At 44.9% G+C, this 21646-nt stretch overlaps 2 protein-coding genes across 2 annotated transcripts; one reads left to right on the forward strand and one right to left on the reverse strand.

The window, feature by feature from the left end:
* Positions 1–1096: 1096 nt before the first annotated feature.
* LOC127766539 (uncharacterized) lies at positions 1097–4025 on the reverse strand. Its single transcript, XM_052291613.1, has 2 exons — positions 3656–4025; positions 1097–2087 (listed from the first exon to the last, which is right to left on the reverse strand). The coding sequence occupies exons 1-2, from the start codon at positions 3922–3924 to the stop codon at positions 1175–1177; spliced, it is 1182 nt and encodes a 393-aa protein (XP_052147573.1). The 5' UTR covers positions 3925–4025; the 3' UTR covers positions 1097–1174.
* A 15100-nt stretch (positions 4026–19125) lies between these two features.
* On the forward strand, positions 19126–21447 carry LOC127775985 (bidirectional sugar transporter SWEET2a). Its single transcript, XM_052302302.1, has 6 exons — positions 19126–19427; positions 19622–19658; positions 19782–19998; positions 20460–20618; positions 20794–20913; positions 21006–21447. Exons 1-6 carry the CDS (start codon positions 19340–19342, stop codon positions 21114–21116), a joined length of 732 nt encoding a protein of 243 aa, XP_052158262.1. The 5' UTR covers positions 19126–19339; the 3' UTR covers positions 21117–21447.
* The last annotated feature ends 199 nt before the right edge of the window (positions 21448–21646 follow it).

Raw genomic sequence — 21646 nt, forward strand, 5'->3', positions numbered from 1 at the left:
CGCTAAAATGGTGCATTTCTTATATTAATCTATTTTTTAAGTTTGTAATAATTAAAACTCAATCAATCATACGTTAATACCACATCGTTTTACGTAAAAAACTTAATCTTTATCTTCAGAAGAAAAGAACACTAAATTTGGTTAAAAAAATCAAATCTCTCTGGACCGCCGCGTCCCCACCATGCCGTGGAACTAAACACCGCAATAGACGTCATCACGTGGGATTGGGGGCCAAACCCGGTAGCCCGAACCGCGTATCGTCCCCGCCATGACGCCATCGATCGGCTGCGACCTCGGCGACGCCAACCGCATCTTCGTCAACTCAACGACTTCCACGCCACCCCACACGGCACGGCTGCTGGCTCGATCGGCACCTGCCCGCCCAACATGTGCAAGGGCCTGATGACTAATTTGGCTTTATGGGATTTCAACCTTGGCTGTGCCTAGATTTCAACTTTTTTCTTCAAACTTCTAATTTTTCCGTCACATCAAATATTTGGATATATGCATGGAGCATTAAATATAGAAAAAAAACTAATTGTACAGTTTGCATTTAAATTGCGAGACGAAACTTTTAAACCTAATTGCGCCATGATTAGCCATAAGTGCTACAGTAACCACATTTGCTAATGACGGATTAATTAGCCTTAAAAGATTCATCTCACGGTTTACAGTCGAAATCTATAATTTGTTTTTTGTTTTTTTATTTTGTTATTAGTCTACGTTTAATAATTTAAATGTATCTGTATACGTCAAAAAAATTTTGGCACCGAACTAAATACGACTCTTGCTAATAAGTTTGTAATGGTAAAGGCTCGGTGTGTCTTATTATTTGCTATATAGGGTGTGTTTAGTTCACGCTAAAATTAGAAGTTTGGTTGAAATTGAAACGATGTGACGGAAAAGTTAAAAGTTTGTGTGTGTAGAAAAGTTTTGATGTGATGAAAAAGTTGAAAGTTTAAAGAAAAAGTTTGCAACTAAACTCGGCCATAATACCGGAATCCATTCGTTAAGATATTTTTTCCCCCACTTAACCTCTGGGCAGTTCATGTTTCGTTTATACTGCGTGATGGTCAAATTTTAGTAACTCAAAATATGATCAAAATTTTTGTATGCAATTCTCAACAAATACACCAACTATAAACTTTACATTTGGCGTGAGTTGTAAGATCTCTTATTGCATAAAGAATGGAATTACAAAGTTACCCATCTTCTCTTTTCTCTCAAGCTCTTCCTTTTCAGCAATCTGTTTTAGCGTAGTCCACCCCTTTCTTGCCCGCTTCCTTGAACTACCAGACATCTGAGCAGAACCAATTGCTACAGGTTTATTTTTCATACCATCGTTTGGAGCTGACTTGGTAGGCATTGTAGGGGCCTTGCCAGTAACTGAACTTGGCATCTCCGCTTTCTTGTTCTGAATGCTTCTTGTCTTGAGCAGTTCTGCAGAATCCTTATGGTCCGTCACATCCACCACTTTGTTCTTTCGAGGAGTAACAAAACTTGATCCAACTGAAAATTCTGCTTTCGAAGGAACATCGGGTTGGCATATTGCAATTTTGTTAGCAGAAACAGGCTCAGTTTCATGCGTACTTTTTTCATTTGTGATTGTTACTACTATTTTCTGTGAGACATTTTCCTCATCAGTAGCTGATGCTGACTGATTCAGTTCCACCGATGAAGACGCTACCTCCTTCTCCATAGATTCGTCAAGAAGATTGGGTACTGGGCTCTCCTCATACTCGTTCTTTACAAGATTTCGTTGTTTCAACCCAGATGTTGACTCTAGTTGTGAGACTGCTCCTTGAGAATATTCCAAGCCCTCTTTTATAGTTACTAATCTCTTGTTATTACTGTCCCCTTTCAACTTAATGCTGGTAACATCCATGCCAACTGGCTTTCTTGATGATAACAAGCCCTTCATAATATTCTTTCCGCTGCCCCTTATTAGGTTTTGGTCTCCACAGAAATGGCACAGGTAGGAAATGCTGTTCTGGCAAGTGTTTAACTTCTTGCGTCGCTTTGCTTTTCTTTTGTTGTTCTTTATGCGGATGGTGCAGTTGAAGCCTGGCTGTAAGACTGTTTCACACCTGCAAAGTTTAGAGAATGTTTCTTCAGAAGTCCTATAGAGATATTGGTCTAATCTAAAGTAGTAATGCTTATGATCCAGACAAATGGGTACGCACAGTAGAAAAAAAAAATAGCATAACTAGGAAACTGAACTACCAAGTACACTCTGTTTCACATTATAAGATGTTTTGGGTTTTGAATAGATTCATACATGGGTCCATGTATGCGCTTCATATATTCCAAATTCATAAGGATGTTAGTGAATCTAGATGAAGGATGGAGAGGCCAAAACATCTTATAGTGTGGAACTGAGGGAGTACATAGTATGTTTCACCGCCTACAATCAACGACTCGAGCCTGGCAGACTGGTGGATGACAGCGAGAATGCATTTTCAGACAGGCTACAGGAACATTTTTGACACTGTCTTCGCACTAATTTGCTGGTTCCTGTGGAAGGAGCGCAATGCGCGTGTGTTCGAGCAGAAGTTTCGAAGCACAGAACAATTAGTGTGTGAAATCAAAGAGGAAATCCTTGTTTGGAAGACAGCAGGAGTATTCGCAACTTGTAATGGCGATAGTGAATAATTTGTAAGACCCGTAGCATGCAATTTTAGCTTACTAGGTTGGGGATTTTCCTCATCCATCTCGACAGCATACTGTCGTTGTAAGCTTCAAATGTAACGAACTACAAGATTTTCAAAAAAAAAAAAAAACACAATCATTTGTTTGAACTTAGTGGACAAGGTTACAGGGTATGATGCTCTCATGAACTAGCAGTTTTTAAGCCGTGTGAAACAGTATTGCAACAACAGTGGTTGCCGACAGATAACAGAATAAATATAACTGAAAAAAAATACTACCTAGTGACTTAATCAGTTCAAGCCAATATGAACTGTTGCTTTGTGAATAGGAGATTTGCACAATTTGGTTAGAACTTGAGTAATCAATCACAAAGAGAGAGTTTGAGAATGATATGCACAATGCAAAGCATGGATCCAACTAAATAAATCATATGAATAGGTTTCGATTTTACAATATACCTGTAAAATAGGTTTCGATTATTTGCTATAAAGAACTTCAAGACTTGGTTATCTGTATCTCATAAAACTGATTCATGAAATGTATCGATTGAGTTCATTAAAGCTACATATCACTCTGTCATTCTCACTGATAGACAAATGTTGCACCAATAAAAAAAAGCAAGTGCAAAATTATATGAATAGCTGCACTAACACGACTAGATAGCATCAAAAGGCTGCCTGATACTTCTATGGTGCATAGGAAATTAGGAATATAGGATATAGTATCTAGCCGGGCAGGTCCTTAAACTGGCTAAAATGCTGCTTAGCATAAAACTACCGCAATTTCTTAGAGGTATGAGGGGGATTATGATACTAATAATATCTGCAATGGTTAAATTCAAGGGAAGGGGCAGATTTTGTTCCTTCAATATCATGCAACAATTTGAGAGACGATTAACCACAAATCAGTAGAAGAATTGAGTACTTTGCCCCACAACACACAGGCAAATTCTGAAGGACGCGAGCATCCGACCGAGGTGTAGTAAGAAGTAAGCAGTGACCCTGACCTCTGGCATAGGAAGGTGGAGGCGGCCAGAGGTATCCCGGCCGCCTCGGCGTTGGCGGCGAGGCGTCGCCCCAGCAGGGCGCCGAGGGGGCCCACCCTGGCCTCCCCGCCCGCCCACGCCGCCAGCCGCTGCAGGTGCTGGACCCTCAGCAGGGAGGCCGCGTCGGCGCGCGTCTTCCCGGAGCTCTCCTCGCGGAGCGACACGGCCTGGTTCCCGGCCCTGGGCGGCGCCGCCGGGGCATGGCCATGGCCACTGCGCTTCTTCCCCATGTAGCCGCCAAGCCGCAACCGCGAGGAAGACAACCGGAGGGCGGCGGCGCGGGAGGGAGTAGGCGGAGGCGGCGGCGGCGACGGCGAGTGGGTCTGGGTCGCTGTGGGCCGGTGCAAGGGCCAGTTGGGCCGCGCCGCCGGTTAATTTGTAGTAGTAGTTTCTTTCAGGAATAGTAAGTCTTTTTTTCTTTGGGGTCTCCCTCATCTCTTTGCCCTTGGTCAAATCACACCCCTTAACCGTAAAATCGGATATAACCCCTCCCCCAACTTCAAAAACCGGTGTAAAATTCACTCCTTCGGTGTTTCTAAAAGTGGTTTTGTTCATGTGGCAAGTTGACTTGGTCCAAGTATGCTGACGTAGCGGCCTAGTCATCACAGGAATTAAAAATAGAAGTAGGTCCTGCATGTAAATGATAAGGATGCACTCGACTAACGCGACGACAGCTGCGGGAGGCCAACGCCGTGGCTAAGGGGTTGGCGGTGAGCAGCAACGAACGCACGAAGGCTGGTTCGGCCACGTGTGACGACTAGGCAGTGGACTTCGGTCGCGGAGATGAAATCGGCGACAGGGTCGTGGGGAGGGACATGCTCTTGCTAGCATGAAGCTCAGTGGAGCTTCGCTATTGTGCCCGGATTTCGAGAAGAACTTGTTGATGAGGCCATCGGAGAGGGCCAACCCTAGTGAAGTCATAGTATTCCTCGACATCTGACGAAGAAGAGCAGTGGGAAGCTGGTTTGAGGAGTAGGCGGAGATAGGCGACAACGACAGGGAGCCACTGTGAGGGGAAGGAAGCTAGGCAGCCATGCGCTAGCTCTGGCTCGCCTCGAGCTCACAGTGTTGGCAAAGGAGACGACATCATCGGTTGGTGGTCTCCGAGCAAGGCGAGGTGGCAGAGGAGAGGAGGGGCCGCCATCGCTTGTCTCCTCTGCATCACTGCCCATCACCGCCAGAGCTAGGCCCGAAGGTAGATCCAACTCAGCGGATTATCCCAACAATGATGGCCTTGGATATCGCAACGACGGTGCGAGGACCTCGGGAGAGGCGACGAGCTTGGCCAACTGCGGGGGAGCTCGTCCGAGACGAAGCAGATGGAGTCGAAGATTTCGAAAGACACCAGGGTTGTTGCGTTGAGGAATGTCACAATGGCCTTGAGGAAGGTTGCGACCGCACTGGTCAGCTGCACGAGGCGGCAGCACCGGGCCACCATAGTCGAGGGGTAGTAGATCTTGTATGCCCCAAACATCGCGCCTGTCGCAAGGAGGATCCTACTGCTGGCAGTGGCGGGAGAAGGCCACAAGGCAATCCATGGTGGCAGCTCGCCGGAGCTAGGGTTAGATGCGGTGAGCGTACTGTGGCCGTCTCTCTTTTAGATCTATGCCACTATAAATATGCCATTTTAGATAAATGCCATTACTATTCGCAATATCAGCTACTCTCTCCGGGTTGATAATACTTGTTATTTTGGACAAGGGCACGGCCTTCAAAAAGTAACTTTGACAACTATTATCTATTATAAAACATATAGAAATTTCAACAAATCTATGATTTTATGGAAGTACTTTTTAAGACTAATCTACACATGTGGTTTTCATATTTTAAGATAAATATTTTAGAAATTATTTGTAGTCAAAGATTTTAAAGTTTGACTTTACCCTTGTCCAAAACGACTAATATTATCAGCCCGGAGGGAGTACTATTAACAACGGAATTTTGCATCAGATTTGGAGAAGAAAGAACAAGATCAAAGCGGATTTGGTGTGGAATCGAGTTAGATTTGGAGTCGGACTGCACATCGGCTGGACACTGTATTGGCTGAAAAACGGAGTCTAAGTTGGTCAAGCTGATAAGGCAAACGGCCGATGCAGCCAACATGGTATGACTTGGGCTCGGCATGGGCCTAAATTGGGTTTAACCGTCATTGCCAATTAGAGATAGAGCTCATTTAAGGCAATTATATCTATTAATTAGGTTATTTGTGTCGGTTTTGTGAGGTTTGGTAAGAGACCATCGTATATGGTTTGTATTTTATCTTTAGAAAGGTTTGAGTCGTGTCCATAATGGACTGGTTTTGTACTTAGGGTATAAATATGAACCCCAGGCCAATGTAAAAGGAGAGACAATCCAATACAACTTTGGCGCATCGCCACCCTTTTTGTTCTTCTTTTCGGCGAGTTCTCTCGACAAGAGGTAACCGTCTCGATGGCTTGTGCTATCAGGGCTATTATGTCGCTTTAGATATCTTAGTCCTTTTATCATGACCATCTGCTATCATATGTCTTAGTTAATCTAGTCTTAGTATCTCGATTTAGCTCTATCGGCTAGTTTTCGCTTTAGGGCTCTTGCCGATATCGGCTAAATCGTCTTACTAGATAAGTTTAGCTAAGGCATCTACCATCCTGAAAAGTGATTGATTGCTTGATTGTTTAGACTCTAGGCTTCTTTTCCTACTTTGTGATGCATTATCCCTAGTCTTGTCTTGAATTCTAGAAATTAACCTGGAATCAATCATAATTTAGGATAGTGTCGATGGGGGATACCCGTAGACCGGATAAATAGGGTATTGGGGTACGATGGTACGAGGATCTACGTGATACGACATCTAGCAAACAAGGAGATAAAGATTATACTGGTTCAAGCCCCATATCAGATAATAGTCCTAATCCAGTTTATATGATATTGATATGGAAATCCACTATTTATATGATATTGATATGGAAATCCAAATTAGTTTCATTAAATCAATAATTGAATATATTTTCATAATAAATTTGTCTTGGGTTGAAAATGTTATTATTTTTTTCTACAAACTTAGTCAAACTTGAAATAGGTTGACTTTGACCAAAGTCAAAATGTCTTATAACCTGAAACAGAGAGAGTAGTTTCTATAGCACCACAAAGTTGACAAAAAGCAGAACCTTACATAAGGGCTTTGGTCGAAAATTCAGAATAGTAAAACAAACAAAACAAAACATGAAATGTTTCCAGGAAGAGCATAAAGCCCAATCCAACACCGGCAATCGGTGTCAAAACTCAAAAGTCTAAGGAATAAGTTCATCTACCATCCCTCAACTTTACGCCGAGTCTGTATAACATCCTCAATTACCAATACCAGAAATCTCCACCCCTTATTAGGTCCTGTGGCAGTATATAGGGGGTTGTTTATGCTTACGTGCCAAGTTGACTGGGCCCTCCTTGTTGAATTACCATTGACCGAACCCACATGTCAGTGGATACCCTCTCTTCTTCCTCCAATCCTCCTCTCCCCTCTACTCTAGTCACTCTCCACCTTTCTCTACTTTCCCATTTCTCTCCACTGCAATGGCTGACGGCTAGCGCCGACAGGGGGAGGGGCAGTGAGGCGGCTGAGGTGGTAGGAGAGATGAGACGTAGAGGGGCTCGGAAGAAGCGTGAGCGAAGGAGGAGGAGGAGGTGTGAGCAAGGTGAGGAGTAGGCTGCGAAGCCATCACCGGGGAGAAGTTGGAGGTCCATCTCACTGTCGACAAGAACCCCGAGGAAGCCCAGAAGCCCAGAAGCGCATATGTTGAGGTCCCACGGCAGGTCGACGTGGCATAGAGGGGTGGCGGCGAGGTTGCATCCGTCCCTTCTCTCTTTCCACTTTCCCCAGATTTGGTGTCCCAGCTGGCGACGATGGCGAGGCCGGCAGTGTCGGCGCAAATCACGGAGTGTGGAATGGCACAAGCCGCCATGCTCTCCTCCCGCCGATGTTGCCTCCGGCTCTCTGCCTTGTTCGTCCTCGCGCCAGAGTTCGAGGAGGCCCACTGCGCCTCCCCGCAAGGACGGTGCGTGCACCGCCGTGCCCTCCTCCTGCTGGTGCCGCCTTTGGCTCTCCGCCCCGCTCTTTCTCGCGTCAGAGTTCGAGGAGGCCCGCGGTGAGCGTGACCCAGAGGTGGTGTCGAGGCTCCTCTCCCACCGCTGCCTTCCCCTCCCTCCCAGCTCGCCGGCCGCCTCTCTCTCCCCCCCCCCCCCTCTCCCTCCTAGGCATGTGAAGAAAAAAAGAAGAAAGTAGAGGCTGACAGGTGGGGCTCATATTTTTTTATTTATTTTTGTTGACTAGGATGCCACATCAGCGGAACTAGACATCTCTATTGCTATGGAACCTAATTGCACAGTTTTGTATAGTTTAGCGGTGAAGATTTCCGGTATTGGGGTTTAGAGATGTCAAATGAACTCAAGATAGAGTTGAGGGACGGTAAATGACTTAAAGTTCTAAATATGGGCTGAAACATATATGTAATCTGAGTTTCTCATAGGCTGAGGGCCTGACCCAACCCAAGCAAGAACCATCCGACTCATCCGAGCTAGAGAGAGGATGAGCAGCATTTCCATTGTTGCATTGCCAATTTCTTTTTTTTTTTTCCTTTTTGTGATCTCATGGATTGCTGAACCACTCTGGCTACTTGCTTATTCTAGCCAAAAAGAAAACGACACCACTGGTTGCATATGCCTCACCCGTGACATCACCAAACACACATACGGTAGACATGAACGATGACAGGCTGATAAAAAATCAACAGGCATGAACGATCGACGAACACATACACACCAGCCAGTGAGGCGAGCAAGCAGCTTGCGTGGCAACGAAAGCGACCAAACGTCACTTTTACCGATTGGTACGATTACGTGAAAGGCGGCATGGCCTATATCATCCATTGGCCACCAAACCCGGCCAAATCATCGAATCAATCAGGTCACGTACGTAGGTGAGGCAGATCGAGATAGGATGACGACCAGGCTACCCTAACTTAACTTAAATCAGAAAGACGTGTGTCACTAACGTGTGGGTTTCACATGTGAGTAATATTTATCTCCCTATTTTAAGTTAGAAGTTAGAGGCATAGTTATTAGAAATAGATCGAACCGACGGTCCGACCGAAAAAACCCTAAGCCCTTTACCGGTTTGGTTTGGTTAGAAGATCGAATCTATTGTATATACGGTCTTTTAATTGAACCAAACTAATGAGGGCTCTGGTTTCGGTTTTTTTCTACTGGTCCGATCAGGTGGGAGGACATGCACAACAGTCAACAGCTCAAGCACAGCGAAAGCTAGCGAGCGCGTGGCAACCACAGGCCGGCAAGCACGACACGGCTAGGATTAAGCTGTTGATAGCGGCTAGGATTATGCATGGAGATATGCTCGAATATTGTCAGAAGGTGACAACGAGCAAGGGACAATATTGCCGTCGCGTTCGCGTGCCATCGTTCCGATCGGACTTTATCTCGCCACCCGTTCGTCACCCCGTCTCCTGTCTTGGGCGGCTTTTATGCTGCAGATCACGGAACTTATGCTGCGATGGCAGTACAGAAATCGAATTCCCTCCTTGCAAAAAAAAAAAAGAAAAAAAGAAAAAAAAAGAAATCGAAACTTCTACGGCTCCCATCGGATGGCCTATTCAGCCAAAGAAAAAGCCAAAATTTGAATTTTCAAACTTAATTTTGACATTGATTTTGAGATATTTTCAACGTAGTTTCTTTTTCAGCATTGGCTTTTAAGTCACCGAGAACACATATATAAAAGTTTTACCTACAAATTCATTTTTATTTTCTAATAAGCCGTTTTGGCTTATTACGAAAAAAGCCAAATGATGAGGCTGTACGATTACAGGCAATTTGTATTTACGGGCTGCTATGTAATAACAGACCATATACCATAATTGAATATGAATCTCTTCTTAATTTCTAGCTAATCAAATCTTTAATACCGATTTCAGGGTTAGAACCCTAGCTCTTGATTGGCCCACGTGGCACCACGGTTAGAGCACCGGCCGAATTCTCGGATGGAGAAGGGCGCCACGTATCCCACCTCTCCATCAGCCGCACGATAGTATATCAACGGTGTAAAATACGTCCAGTGGACCTAAATGTATATTGCAAGTTTTAAGAGGGGTTTTTTACAAACTTCGTCATCTAGAACAGCCAGGAAGCAGATGAAAAAAATCCTATAGGAAAAAAAAAAGAATCTAATAAAAAAATCAACGAGCAGTTAGCCCCGTCCCTTGCCTAATTCCATAGTTTTGTCACTACGCATAGCCATTTGATTAAAAATTCAGTAAAAAAATCTGCCCACATTGCAATCTTTGAGTCTTTGTTCCAATTGAAGATAAATCTGGAATTAATGCATAGGGAAAAATCCGAAAATGTGGTGCGGATTGTAAAGAAAAAAAGGATAAAAATAAAAAAGTCAATCTTGCCTGCCCGCGAGCCGCCGCCATCTCCCCTCCCACAAATCGCCATCGTCAACCATCAACAGGCAAGGAGAGCCACCTCGATCCTAAAAGAAGCTTCTTTTAGGATGGGGAAGAGAAGGGCGATTGCAGTTGGCAACGCCACACGACAAATCTGGTCGGCCGACAACCACCGCGCACAACGCCATCTCCTCTCTTTTCTTCCCCTTCTTCTGCCGGATTCGTCCGTCACTCATCGTGAGACGGTGCTGACCTGTTGAGCCGTAAAATCCGAGGAAATCGACGCTGGACCACAAGCAGAACTTCCGTCGGCCACCAACCACGCTGAGCTTCGCTGCAGGAGGTGATACGTCATGAGGTGGAGAATATGAGAGAGAAATGAGCAGCTCAACATCTGCCCGCATGCCTGCCGGCAGTGGCGAGAAAAGAAACAAAGGGAGAACAACGACAACGTCTTCTCTGTTCTCTCTGTCCGCCTGTGTATGCTTTCCGATGCAGGCTGCCTGAGGCCGTGATGACAGAAAAAAAAAAAGAGAAATAGGAACAGCGGTGAAAAATGCATATTCAGGAGGACTGAGGGGAGCACAGCTGTCCACTCATGATTTTTCACATCCAACTTTAATCGTCCGTCTATCTTTTTAAAAAAAATAAAAACATAAGTCACAAATAAAATACTATTCATGTTTTATCGTCTCATAACAACAAAAATAGTTAGTACTAAAAAATTACGCATGGCTTGTTTAGATTGGTGCCATTTTAAAGCATACTATTTTGGGATAAAATATAAATATGTGGATGCATTTTGTTATCAAATATTAGTGATGCATAAAGAATTTTGAACAACACATTTAGCCTATCGTACTAAAACTTAAAATTATTGTCAATTTATCAATTTTTTTACATTACAAAATTTTTGGAAGGTTCATTTGGGCACTAACCAAAACATGCCTTTAACTTGCCACATAGTATAAAACAATAAATAGTATGTATATTCAATGTATAAATATAGTTTATACAGGCTATATAGATGGTGCGCCAATGGTGCGCACACTTTCTTAAAACACAGTACATGTACACACTCATAATACGCACGCACTCATCTCTATGAACCCCAATGAATGCACACAAGCACACCCTAATCCTATGAACACCTCCGAATGACTAGGCCGGCATATCTTGAGATTGACGATATCACCACGGACGCATCTCTGTTGACGGGTACATCGTCTACCACTGAAAGAATAATTAGCTAAACCCGAGTGTGCTGGTTCTACCATAAGAAACTTACCCAGTTAAGTTACACACAAATTCACCTCCACCTCACCCATTAATTCAATGTGGCTCCTTGCAGGTTGTGCTAGGATGTTTTATAGTACTTGCTCTAAAAGGTTTGTTACGTACTCCCTCTACCGCAGAATAACATCATTTTTTGGCCAATCAATCCAAGGTATACACATTTAATTGGAATTTAGAAAAAAAAAGGAATTGATAAGGACAATAGTGGTATTTCTCCCCACTACTAATTTGTAGGAGAATCGTTAGAAATAAATTGTTTGGGGGCGGAATAAATAGAACAATATTTTTTTAAGTTGGTGAGAAAAGTTGTGTCATTATAAGATCTATAAAATTGATTGAAGTTAGGCATAGGCATTAAGAGACTATGTGATTAAGTGGACAAATTAAATGAGATATTATGATTGGTTGAGATAAGATAGTCGTTAATCAATTGCTATATTTTGCTATATTATAAGACAAATTTTGAATACTAAAAACTGTTATATTTGGAATGGAGGGAGAATTTTATTTTATTAATGATCTTTTTTACGTAAAAAAAACACTACGGTCGTTATTTAAAAATGCCCATTTGCAAAACCTATTTATAAATGGACCATGGTTTATTTAGCGGAAGATGAGGCTCGATAATTTATGCTTTAAAAATAAGTATATTTCAAACGATGTTACAATTACATAAAAACTCTTTTTAATAACTCCAACATAAATAGATGAAAATATGATAATTTTTAATTAAATAACTCCACATGTTGAATTAAGAATGTAAGGAAATTGACCTAAACCTACTAAAAATCTTTCGAAATTTCTAAATTGATGTATGTATAAGGATGGGTTAAAAAGGGCGTGCCAAATGGCTCGCCGATTTTCTAGTCAAATCATCTCAAGCTGGCTGGTTACCGACCAACTATTAGTCCACGTGGCAGGGATAACTTGTTAGATAAATATGAGATTATCATCAAGGAAAAAATTGTAAAAGTAAAAAAAACAAAAGTCATCCAGATTCTAGAGTCTTCCGAACCATCCTCCCCCTTCAAGTAAACTATCTGCCCCATTCAATCAAACCAAATACAATATCCATTTCTACAGATAAACGCAATGGATTTTTCGGCTAGCTTCACAAAGTGGTGGGCTAGAAGATCTGGGTTCAAAGCCTCACCCTTCTAATTATTTAAAATTAGATCATTATCTAATATTTGTATATTTTTATATCTATTTCTATATATGTCTTCTCCGATCAATCAAATTGAAGAGAAAAGTTTAGGGAAAATTGAAGAGAAACAAAAGTGAAGGTGAAGAAAATGTAAAAACTAATGGAGAAAACTTCCACCAATAAGCTAGAGGTGAACTGCCGATGTAGCTAAGATGATAATTTCTAAATAAACTAAAAAAAGCATGTACGTAAAGTTTCGGGAAAATTGAAGAGAAATAAAAGTCAAGGTAAAGAAAATGTAAAAACTAAAGGAGAAAACTTCCACCAACAAGCTAGAGGTGAGCTGCCAACGTAGCTAAGATGATAATTTCTAAATAAACTAAAGAAGCATGTACTAGGCTCTACCTACGAATCTTTATTGATGGATCATGGCTTATTTAAGTTGAATATGAGGCTAAATAATCAGTATTTTAAAAATATTACATATCTTAAATATTTTTTTTGAGATTAGATATCTTAAATAATTAGACTTACATAGAAAACACATAATATAAAAAGATGGAAATATGATGATTTTCAACAAAATATGATCGACATGTTAAAGCAAGAATTTAATACAAATTAAGATAATCCTATTAAAGACTAGAAGAATTTAATCCTATTGAACGGGCTATAAAAGGGCGCACAATTTGGTGCGCCAATTCTCTAGTGCCTACTGAACACCTAAAGTTCAACATGCAAGCACTCCTAAAAATTACATGCAAGCATTAAGCACACAAAACTCAATATGCAAGCATATAGTAATTATGTCTACAAATTATTTCATTCTAAAACTAAACATGCACATGCTAAATCATCATTCTGAAAATTTCAATCCAAATAATTTATCATTTCTCCATTATTTAACTTATATCGCGGAACAAAGCGCGAGGCACCATCTAGTACTAGAGAAATAAGGTAACAGGGGCGAGGCCAGGGGATCATTGGGTATCCATTCGAATACCCATGTTTTCCCCTATCTCCTTCACAACTAATTATATTTTCAATAAATATATTATTCTTTTTCATCAATGCCATGTGTGTGGGTGTGTGTGTTAGATACTATAGTGCAAATTTTGAATAACCCTCAAAATCATGCGCCTGCCCCTATAAGGTAATCTGCTCAATTAAAAATTTCAAATAGCAACCACTTCAACCCAAAAATACCAGAAGCGAGGCCGAGCAATATTAATGACAACATAACAATAACTTAATTAACGACAACTTACTTTTAAACTGTTAGGCGGTTGATAACGCTTTACATATAGAAGGAGGTGTCTCTATTTAAAAAGAAAATAAGACACCTTATAGTATATACAGTTAATTAAAAAAAACTTGACGAAAACCACATCTAGAACAAACTCACAACTAACTAACCTAAGCTACAAGACCCCAAAAGCAAAAACAGTCAGGTTCAAAAGACACTGTTGGATCAAAAGAGAACAATATGGATTGCTCCGAGTCCGAGATAATGTACAGCAAATGCCGTGGCCACAAAATCCTGTTGTCGGTAGTGCTGTAACAGCTACTGTGCGTGCATGTTGTAGGCCATCTGGTCAAGTTGAAGAGCCATTAATGTCTTTCATCCTGATTCTCGGAATGTTGTTTGTTGCTGAAGTTGCGATCCCTGTTCAAACTGCACAGGATCCTTATCCAATTTCACTTTCAGAAATGTGTTGGACCTATTCTCCTGCACTTTCTTTTTTGGAAAAAGTACATGCAAGGTCCCTCAACTTGTTAGCTAGGTACAAGATCGTCCTCCAACCGTAAAACCGGATATCCGGCGTTCCCCAACTTACAAAACTGGTCAGAATAGATCATTCGGCGATTTTGATCCCGGTTTTGTCCCACGTGGCGGCTAACTCAGCGTGGGACCCACGTGGGCCCCAGATGTCATGAAGACCATGTCAGCACCCTCTCTCTTTCTCTGTTTCTCCCCTTCCTCCCTCTCGCTCTCTGCTCTCGCACAGGGGTGGTGCGCACGGCCAGAGGGTGGTGCGGCCGGTGACGGCGGCTCCCAGGTGGCGGCGCGCGAGCTTAGGGCTGCACGAGCTTGCCGGCCTCCCCGTCCCCCTCGTGCGGTCGGCAATGGCGGCGCGCGGCTGCAGCCATCATCATCGATGCGGAGAGGAGGGCCGATGCGGCGTCGACGGCATCACCGACGCGGTGGGGAAGAGGGTCGGCCTTCTTAGGTGCTTACTCGAGATAGCTCGTGACTTGGTAAAGCTTGGACGACGACGGCGACCTCGGGATCGGCTTGGCGACGGCGGATGGCGTCGGCTTCACGGCGGCGGCCCACTCCGGTCGATGCGCTGCTAAAAGAAGATGTCTAGGGGCTTAGCAATGTCCCCAGGAAGGTGTATGCGCGAGGAATCGAGTTCTAGCTCACCAAGGAAAGAGAGAAATCAACGGTGAGGACTAGTGGCCGGAGAGGAGGAAGATGGTGTCGATCTCGCAGCTAGAGGCTCCTCAGCTTCGCGTGCTAAGGCTTCTGAACCGTGGTGATGTGGCAACGACGCTGGTCAAGTGGCTCGGCAAGATTCGCACTATGCGTCGAGAATAGGGGTGGAAACGAGTCGAGCCAAGCCTGGCTCGGCTCGGCTTGCAAAGGCTTGCAACAAGCTAGGCTTGGCATGGCTTGGCTCGGTTAGGGAAATGAGCTAAAACATGAGCTTGGCTCGGCTCGTTTCCTGGCTCGAGCCAACTCGAGCTGACTTGCGAGCCTTCCATTGAAGCTATATAATTTGTAATCATTAAGAAAAGCGATAACAAATCATCAACATGTAAAATTAAAATAGCTTTATATATTAAATTCATCAAAATATCAAAATATAGATGATAAATTACATATTGACAAATAATAACTCCACTAGAAAATAAAATCATCTATATAAATACATGATGGCCTTGGCTCACGAGCCAAATCAAGCGGCTCGCGAGCTAGCTCGGGCTCAGCTCGTTTCAGACCCGAGCTTAAAAGGAAGCTTGGGCTTGGCTCGTTTGGCATTCAAGCCGAGCCGAGCTAAGCGAGCTCGAGCCAAGCCCGAGCTGAGCTCACGAGCCCAAGCTTTTTTTCCACCCCTAGTCGAGAACGTGGCTCGTGCGGTGACAACGCCGGCGGAGGCCGGGAACGTGACCCGAGGCCGCCTTCGCTCCACTCAGCTTCGCCGGTCGCCGCGTGCTCACCCGCCTACCGCCACCGCTCTACTCCACTTCGCTGGCCGCCATGCTCACACGCTGCCTTCGCCGGACAGGTTGACCTGGACAGGCCGCCGCGCTTGCTCGCCCGCCACCTCCCCGCACCGCGGCTGCTGCTCCCGCGCCCGCCGCCGCTCCCGCTCCCTCCTCATCTCCACGGCCGATGACCTCCTCAGCCTCCTCGACAACAACGACAATGACGACAACCCGTTCCCCGGCGCTGCTAACGCCGCCTTCGACGATGATGACCCTGCCGCCCCTGCGTGGAGTGTTCGGAGAACATCTTGAGCTCGCGCTGCACCAAGCCCGCAGCGCCGTCTCTCTTGGCTCGCCCCGCTGAGCTCCAGGCCGACCACCGTCGCCTCGGCGGCTCGCCGTGCTGAGCAACGCTCGGCGCGAGTGAAGAGATGGAAGAGAGAGACGAGAAAAGAGGGGAAACAGTGAGATGATATGTCATACTGACATGTGGGGCCCACGTGGGTCCCACGCTGAGTCAGCCACCATGTAGGATAAAACCGGAGTCAAAACCGCCGAGGGACCTATTGTGACCGGTTTTGTAAGTTGGGGGACGCCGGATGTCCGGTTTTACGGTTGGGAGATGATTTTGTATCTGGCTAACAAGTTGAGGGACCTTGCGTGTACTTTTTCCTACTTTTTTTCAATGCAGCTAATTAATATGTAGAATGAGTTATGTATTTAATAACAATGAATTTCCTGACTATACTGCAGAGGTTCTATGACTGTATCAAGTAGTCGAATATGTTCATTTTTTTTCATAAGAGTTTTTGTCCAAACTCCTTTTCGTAGTAGTAATACACATTATGCCTAAGGTTGTGTTCGTTTCCCAGGGTTAGGAAACAGGGGCAGATCTACAGTAGAATGGCCGCTGTCAGGCGACACCGACGACTTTCGGCAAAATCTATAATAAAATTGCTTATCCATATATTATAACACTATGATATAAACATAATTAGCATACTATGACACCGATAGACACGTTATGACACTAACGAATCGATTTTCTGGATCCGCCACTGGTTGGAAACACATTTGTAGTGCACGAAAAACGTAATAGACTATTAGCGAGTGATAAATTAAGTATTAGTTATTTGTTTAAAAAAATTGATCAATATAATTTTTTAAGCAACTTTTGTATAGAAACTTTTTATGAAAAACACATTGTTTACTAGTTTGAAAAGCGTGCACACGGAACATGAGTAAGATGAGTTAAAAAAAGTTGGAAAAAGAACTCAGCCTAATATTAAAGGCAAATTTTGCTACAGGACATCGCAATTGTGTGGTTTTAGCTCAAGGACATCGCGAAAGTGAAGTTTTGGGGGAAGACATCTCATAATCGTGGATATTTGCCGATGAACACCGCGCCGTCTAAAGGATACTTGTCGTGCTGACGTGGCGGACGGGAGTCTGTTTTTTTTGACGCGGTCGGACGTAAATACCCTTGTGCCACGTCAGAAAAAAAGGGCCTCCCGTCAGGCCACTCCCCACCGTTGCCAGCTACCACTTTCCCCTCTCCGCCACCGCGCCAAGCCATCGTCACGCTCGGCCGCTGCCACCACGCGCGGCCACATCTCCCGCGCGAGCACCACCCCCGCGCCACTGCCACTTCACCACCACGACTGTCAGCACCTCCGGCCTCCATCTCCGCCGAACGAATCGCCACCGCGACCACTGCCGTTTTCGTCTTGCTCGAGGCCACAACCACACTGCGAGCGCCGGCCCGCACGGGCGCCGCCTCCGCGACCACCCAACGCCTCCACCTCCGCCTCCTCTGCCCGGCGCTGCCCCGGCACCTCCTCGCTGCGCCGGCCTTTTCTCCCCATCCACCCAATGCCTGCCGGCGGAAGTGGAGCTGCTGCCTCAGGCGGTAGCCGAGTGGTGGAGCGAAGACGACGGCTGCATCTGGCTCACGCCGCCGCCGCCGCCGCCTACTGCCATTGCTCTTGCTTCCACCATCGAGGTAACCACACGCACAAAAGTGATCGATCTAGAACAAACAATAATGAGTGATATACAATAATATGTGAGTTAATTAATTAACCAAGCGTAGCTTGATTGATGCAGGAAATCAAAGAGAGAGGTCGGGATGTTGAGCCTAATGTGCAATTAACACCAGCAGCAGCTCGCTTTGATATAAGCTCGCCTACACCGAGGCCAAGGGGCGCGTCTGCCGCGGCCACCGCGTCTGGCAGATCAGCTTCGGCTCAGGCTTCAAGTGCAACAGCACCGTCTGGCGCGCACTCCGCGACGTGCCGCCCGTGTCCGCCTTCGTCACGGCGGCGTGGCCCATGGCCTTGCTCGGCGGCTCGTTCACCGCCGGCGTTGCCCGACGCTGTCGCCGTCCACCACACTGCCTCCCCATCCACCCGACGCCGCCGGGCCGCCTTCAGGCTGCCACCGTCGCCTCAGCCCGAGCCGCTGCGGCCGGTCGCTGGCTGCGCCGTCATGCGCCTGCCACATCCCGCTCGGGCACGCACGCACGTGGGGAGAAAGGGAAACGAGAGGGAGAGAGATGAGGAGGAGAGATCGAGAGGAGAAGAAATCGAGAGAGAAGAAAAAGAAGAGAAGGAGGGGACACCGTCAAGTGGTCCCCACATAACCTTATTATCTCTTGCACAGGGGTATTTACGTCCGACCGTGTCAAAAAAAAGGCCTCCCGTCCGCCACGTCAGCACGGCAAATAACGCGGTGTCCATCGGCAAATATCCACGATTATGGGATGTCTTCACTTTCACGGTGTCCCTTAGCTAAAACCACACAATTACGATGTCTTGTAGCAAAATTTACCAATATTAAATAGCCGTGTTTTAGGATGAAAGGAATAAATATTGCCTGGATGGTGCCATAAAACAGGAATTTTATGGAGTGTTTACGGTTTACCACGCGCTATAGTTTCCAGAAAAGATCAATACGGTTGCCTTCCATCACCAATCGCCAGTGCACAAGGTCGAGGGAGGAGAAGAAGTAGCACAAGAGGAAGCAGTAAACCACGGAAGAAGTAGCTGGCAGATCCACATCAAGACGGGGAGAGAGAGACGAGACCCACGTAGCAGCAGGAGACAGACAACAAGTCGTAGTTACATGTATAGTACGCATGTGCGCGGGACTCTCATCCCGGGCGCCGCGCACGCATCCGCTCTCCGGATGAGACCGACCCGATACGCGTAATCGTACTACTACTATCGTATCGTTCGTCCTGGTGGAGTACTACTCTACATGACACGAGGGAAATTAAAAGAGAAAAACGACGAGGATTTATCCTCGACAAAAAACCAAAAAAGAAAATCTCCCCACGATTTCACGGCGACATATCCCCCGAACCCCCGCATGGTTATATCTTGCGGACGGGACACGTACGACGGCAGCCAAGCCAGCCGCCCAAACCAGCAACCAAAGAAACAGCTAGAGAGAGAAAGAAACCCCGGATTACGGATTCCTCCCTCCCCCAAAGGCCAAAGCCTCCCACCGCCGAGCCGCCGCCGCCGCCGGCTTTCTTGTTTCTAGCTTCCTTTGATGATGAACGCTCTCGGTTTATCGGTGGCGGCCACCAGCACCGGCTCCCCCTTCCACGACGTCTGCTGCTATGGCGCTGGGATTGCAGGTACTACCATTGCTTCTTCTTCGTCTTCTTCCCATTCTCTCTATCTCTCTCTTCCCATTTTTGGGGTGCTTCGATGCTCTTTCCTTTCTTGCTTCTTGGTAATCTTGGTTGGATTGGGGAGAGGTTTCAGATGTTCTTGGCAGTTGATTGTGCTTATTTGATTCATGTTTGCTGTCTGTCACCCATTACTGCAGGGAACATCTTCGCTCTTGTGCTCTTCATCTCCCCGCTGTAAGCCCCCGGCCACTCTCTGATTTCCCCCCCACTTGTGATTTTCTGATTTCTTGGTCCGGATTGGTCGAATCGCTGCAATGCCAAACAACTGAGAATGGCTGTTGTTGGATTTGATTGCAGGCCGACGTTCAAGAGGATCGTCCGGAACGGATCGACGGAGCAGTTCTCCGCGATGCCGTACATCTACTCGCTGCTCAACTGCCTCATCTGTCTCTGGTACGGCCTCCCCTTCGTCTCCTACGGCGTCGTCCTCGTCGCCACCGTCAACTCCATCGGCGCCCTCTTCCAGCTCGCCTACACCGCCACCTTCATCGCATTCGCCGACGCCAAGAACAGGGCAACTTAACTTACCTTACCTTCCCTGCCACCTTCATCAGATTCCCAGCATATGCTCTTCTGACCATTGACTTCTTCTTTTTTTCCCTTACCATTATATTATCAGTATTTACTGGCAGTGTAAAGAAGCGCGCGTTACGAATTTGATAGAAAATTGAAAAAGATATTGTAGTAATTTGTGGTTCAGATTTAATCTAATTGTAAGTACGCTGTCCTAGATCTCGTTGTGTATTAGTGCAGGACTGTCCTGACCACCATTTTATAGATGAGACACGTGGCGGCAACATGATTTGACGATAGAAAAAAAAGACAAATTTACCTTTCAAATTTTATACTGCAATCGAAATCGAATTGAGTAGAAGATCAAATCAATCTACACCATTAGATCATTTATACCGATGGTATATACTAGTAGTATATTGTACCGTAAAAATTCTCTAATGAAATGGTATGTTGCTGCAGGTGAAGGTGTCCAGCCTGCTGGTTATGGTGTTCGGCGTGTTCACTCTAATTGTGTATGTTAGTCTGGCGTTGTTTGATCACCAAACACGGCAATTGTTTGTCGGTTACCTCAGTGTTGCGTCCCTCATATTCATGTTTGCGTCCCCCTTGTCCATCATTGTGAGTTCTAATGAATTGCACTTCTTAGTTTTTATAATCCACAATAAATTGTAGTTTCAAGTAAACATTGTGCATTTTGATACAGTTAGCCTTGACTAATCTTTTCATGTTCTTGAAATATTCTTAGCAACAGTGTATTGATCCTTTTCTTTTATGCATTTTTTGTCTTCAACAGAATCTGGTGATCAGGACGAAGAGCGTGGAGTACATGCCCTTCTATTTGTCACTCTCTATGTTCTTGATGAGCGTATCGTTCTTCGCATATGGAGTTCTACTGCATGATTTCTTCATATATGTAAGATTCCAGTTAGCTGTTGCTTTTGCTTAGTTGGCTGTCTAGCATTATATCTGTTCGGTGCATTCATCTTGTTGAATTGTCAATTTCAGATTCCAAATGGGATTGGAACCGTTTTGGGTGTCATTCAATTGGTGCTCTATGGCTACTTCAGAAAAGGATCAAGAGAGGACAGCCTCCCATTGCTAGTCACACATACATGAGCATGCTAAGGAACAAGGTCCTGCAAGCAATTTGCCTGCCTTTGTTTCTTGGAAAATCATCGCTTCTCTTATCAGTTGTCACATATTGGATTTTGTGGTGGTGGTGGTGTTTACTGTTCTTCTGTAAAATTGTTTTGTGGTTTGAAATGTACAAATAGATTTTGGTATACCATATTGAAAGTAGTTTTCCAGCTCTGTTGCTAGCTGCCACATCATTTCTTGGTTCTTGGATACCTTTGTATATCAGAAACAAAAATCGTCACAATCTACAATTGGAGCTGTAAGAGGTGAAATTTATCTAGCTAAATCCGAAAGCAAGCATTAACACTTACTATTTGTTCTAAATTTCTGGCTCCTGATTTAGCCAAAGGTTGGTGAGAAAATTCAAGTGGTCTCAACTTGGCTTTCCAAGGGAGTAGCTTTCATTGGGATCGCTTTCTTGCAAGCTATTGGTGTCTCAGTACAGCTTGCACGTTTTGTTTTGTTGAACACAAGAATACAGAAACGTCACCCCTCTACTGATTTCTAGT

This window comes from Oryza glaberrima, chromosome 1 (assembly GCF_000147395.1).
Source record: "Oryza glaberrima chromosome 1, OglaRS2, whole genome shotgun sequence".
Taxonomy (NCBI): domain Eukaryota; kingdom Viridiplantae; phylum Streptophyta; class Magnoliopsida; order Poales; family Poaceae; genus Oryza; species Oryza glaberrima.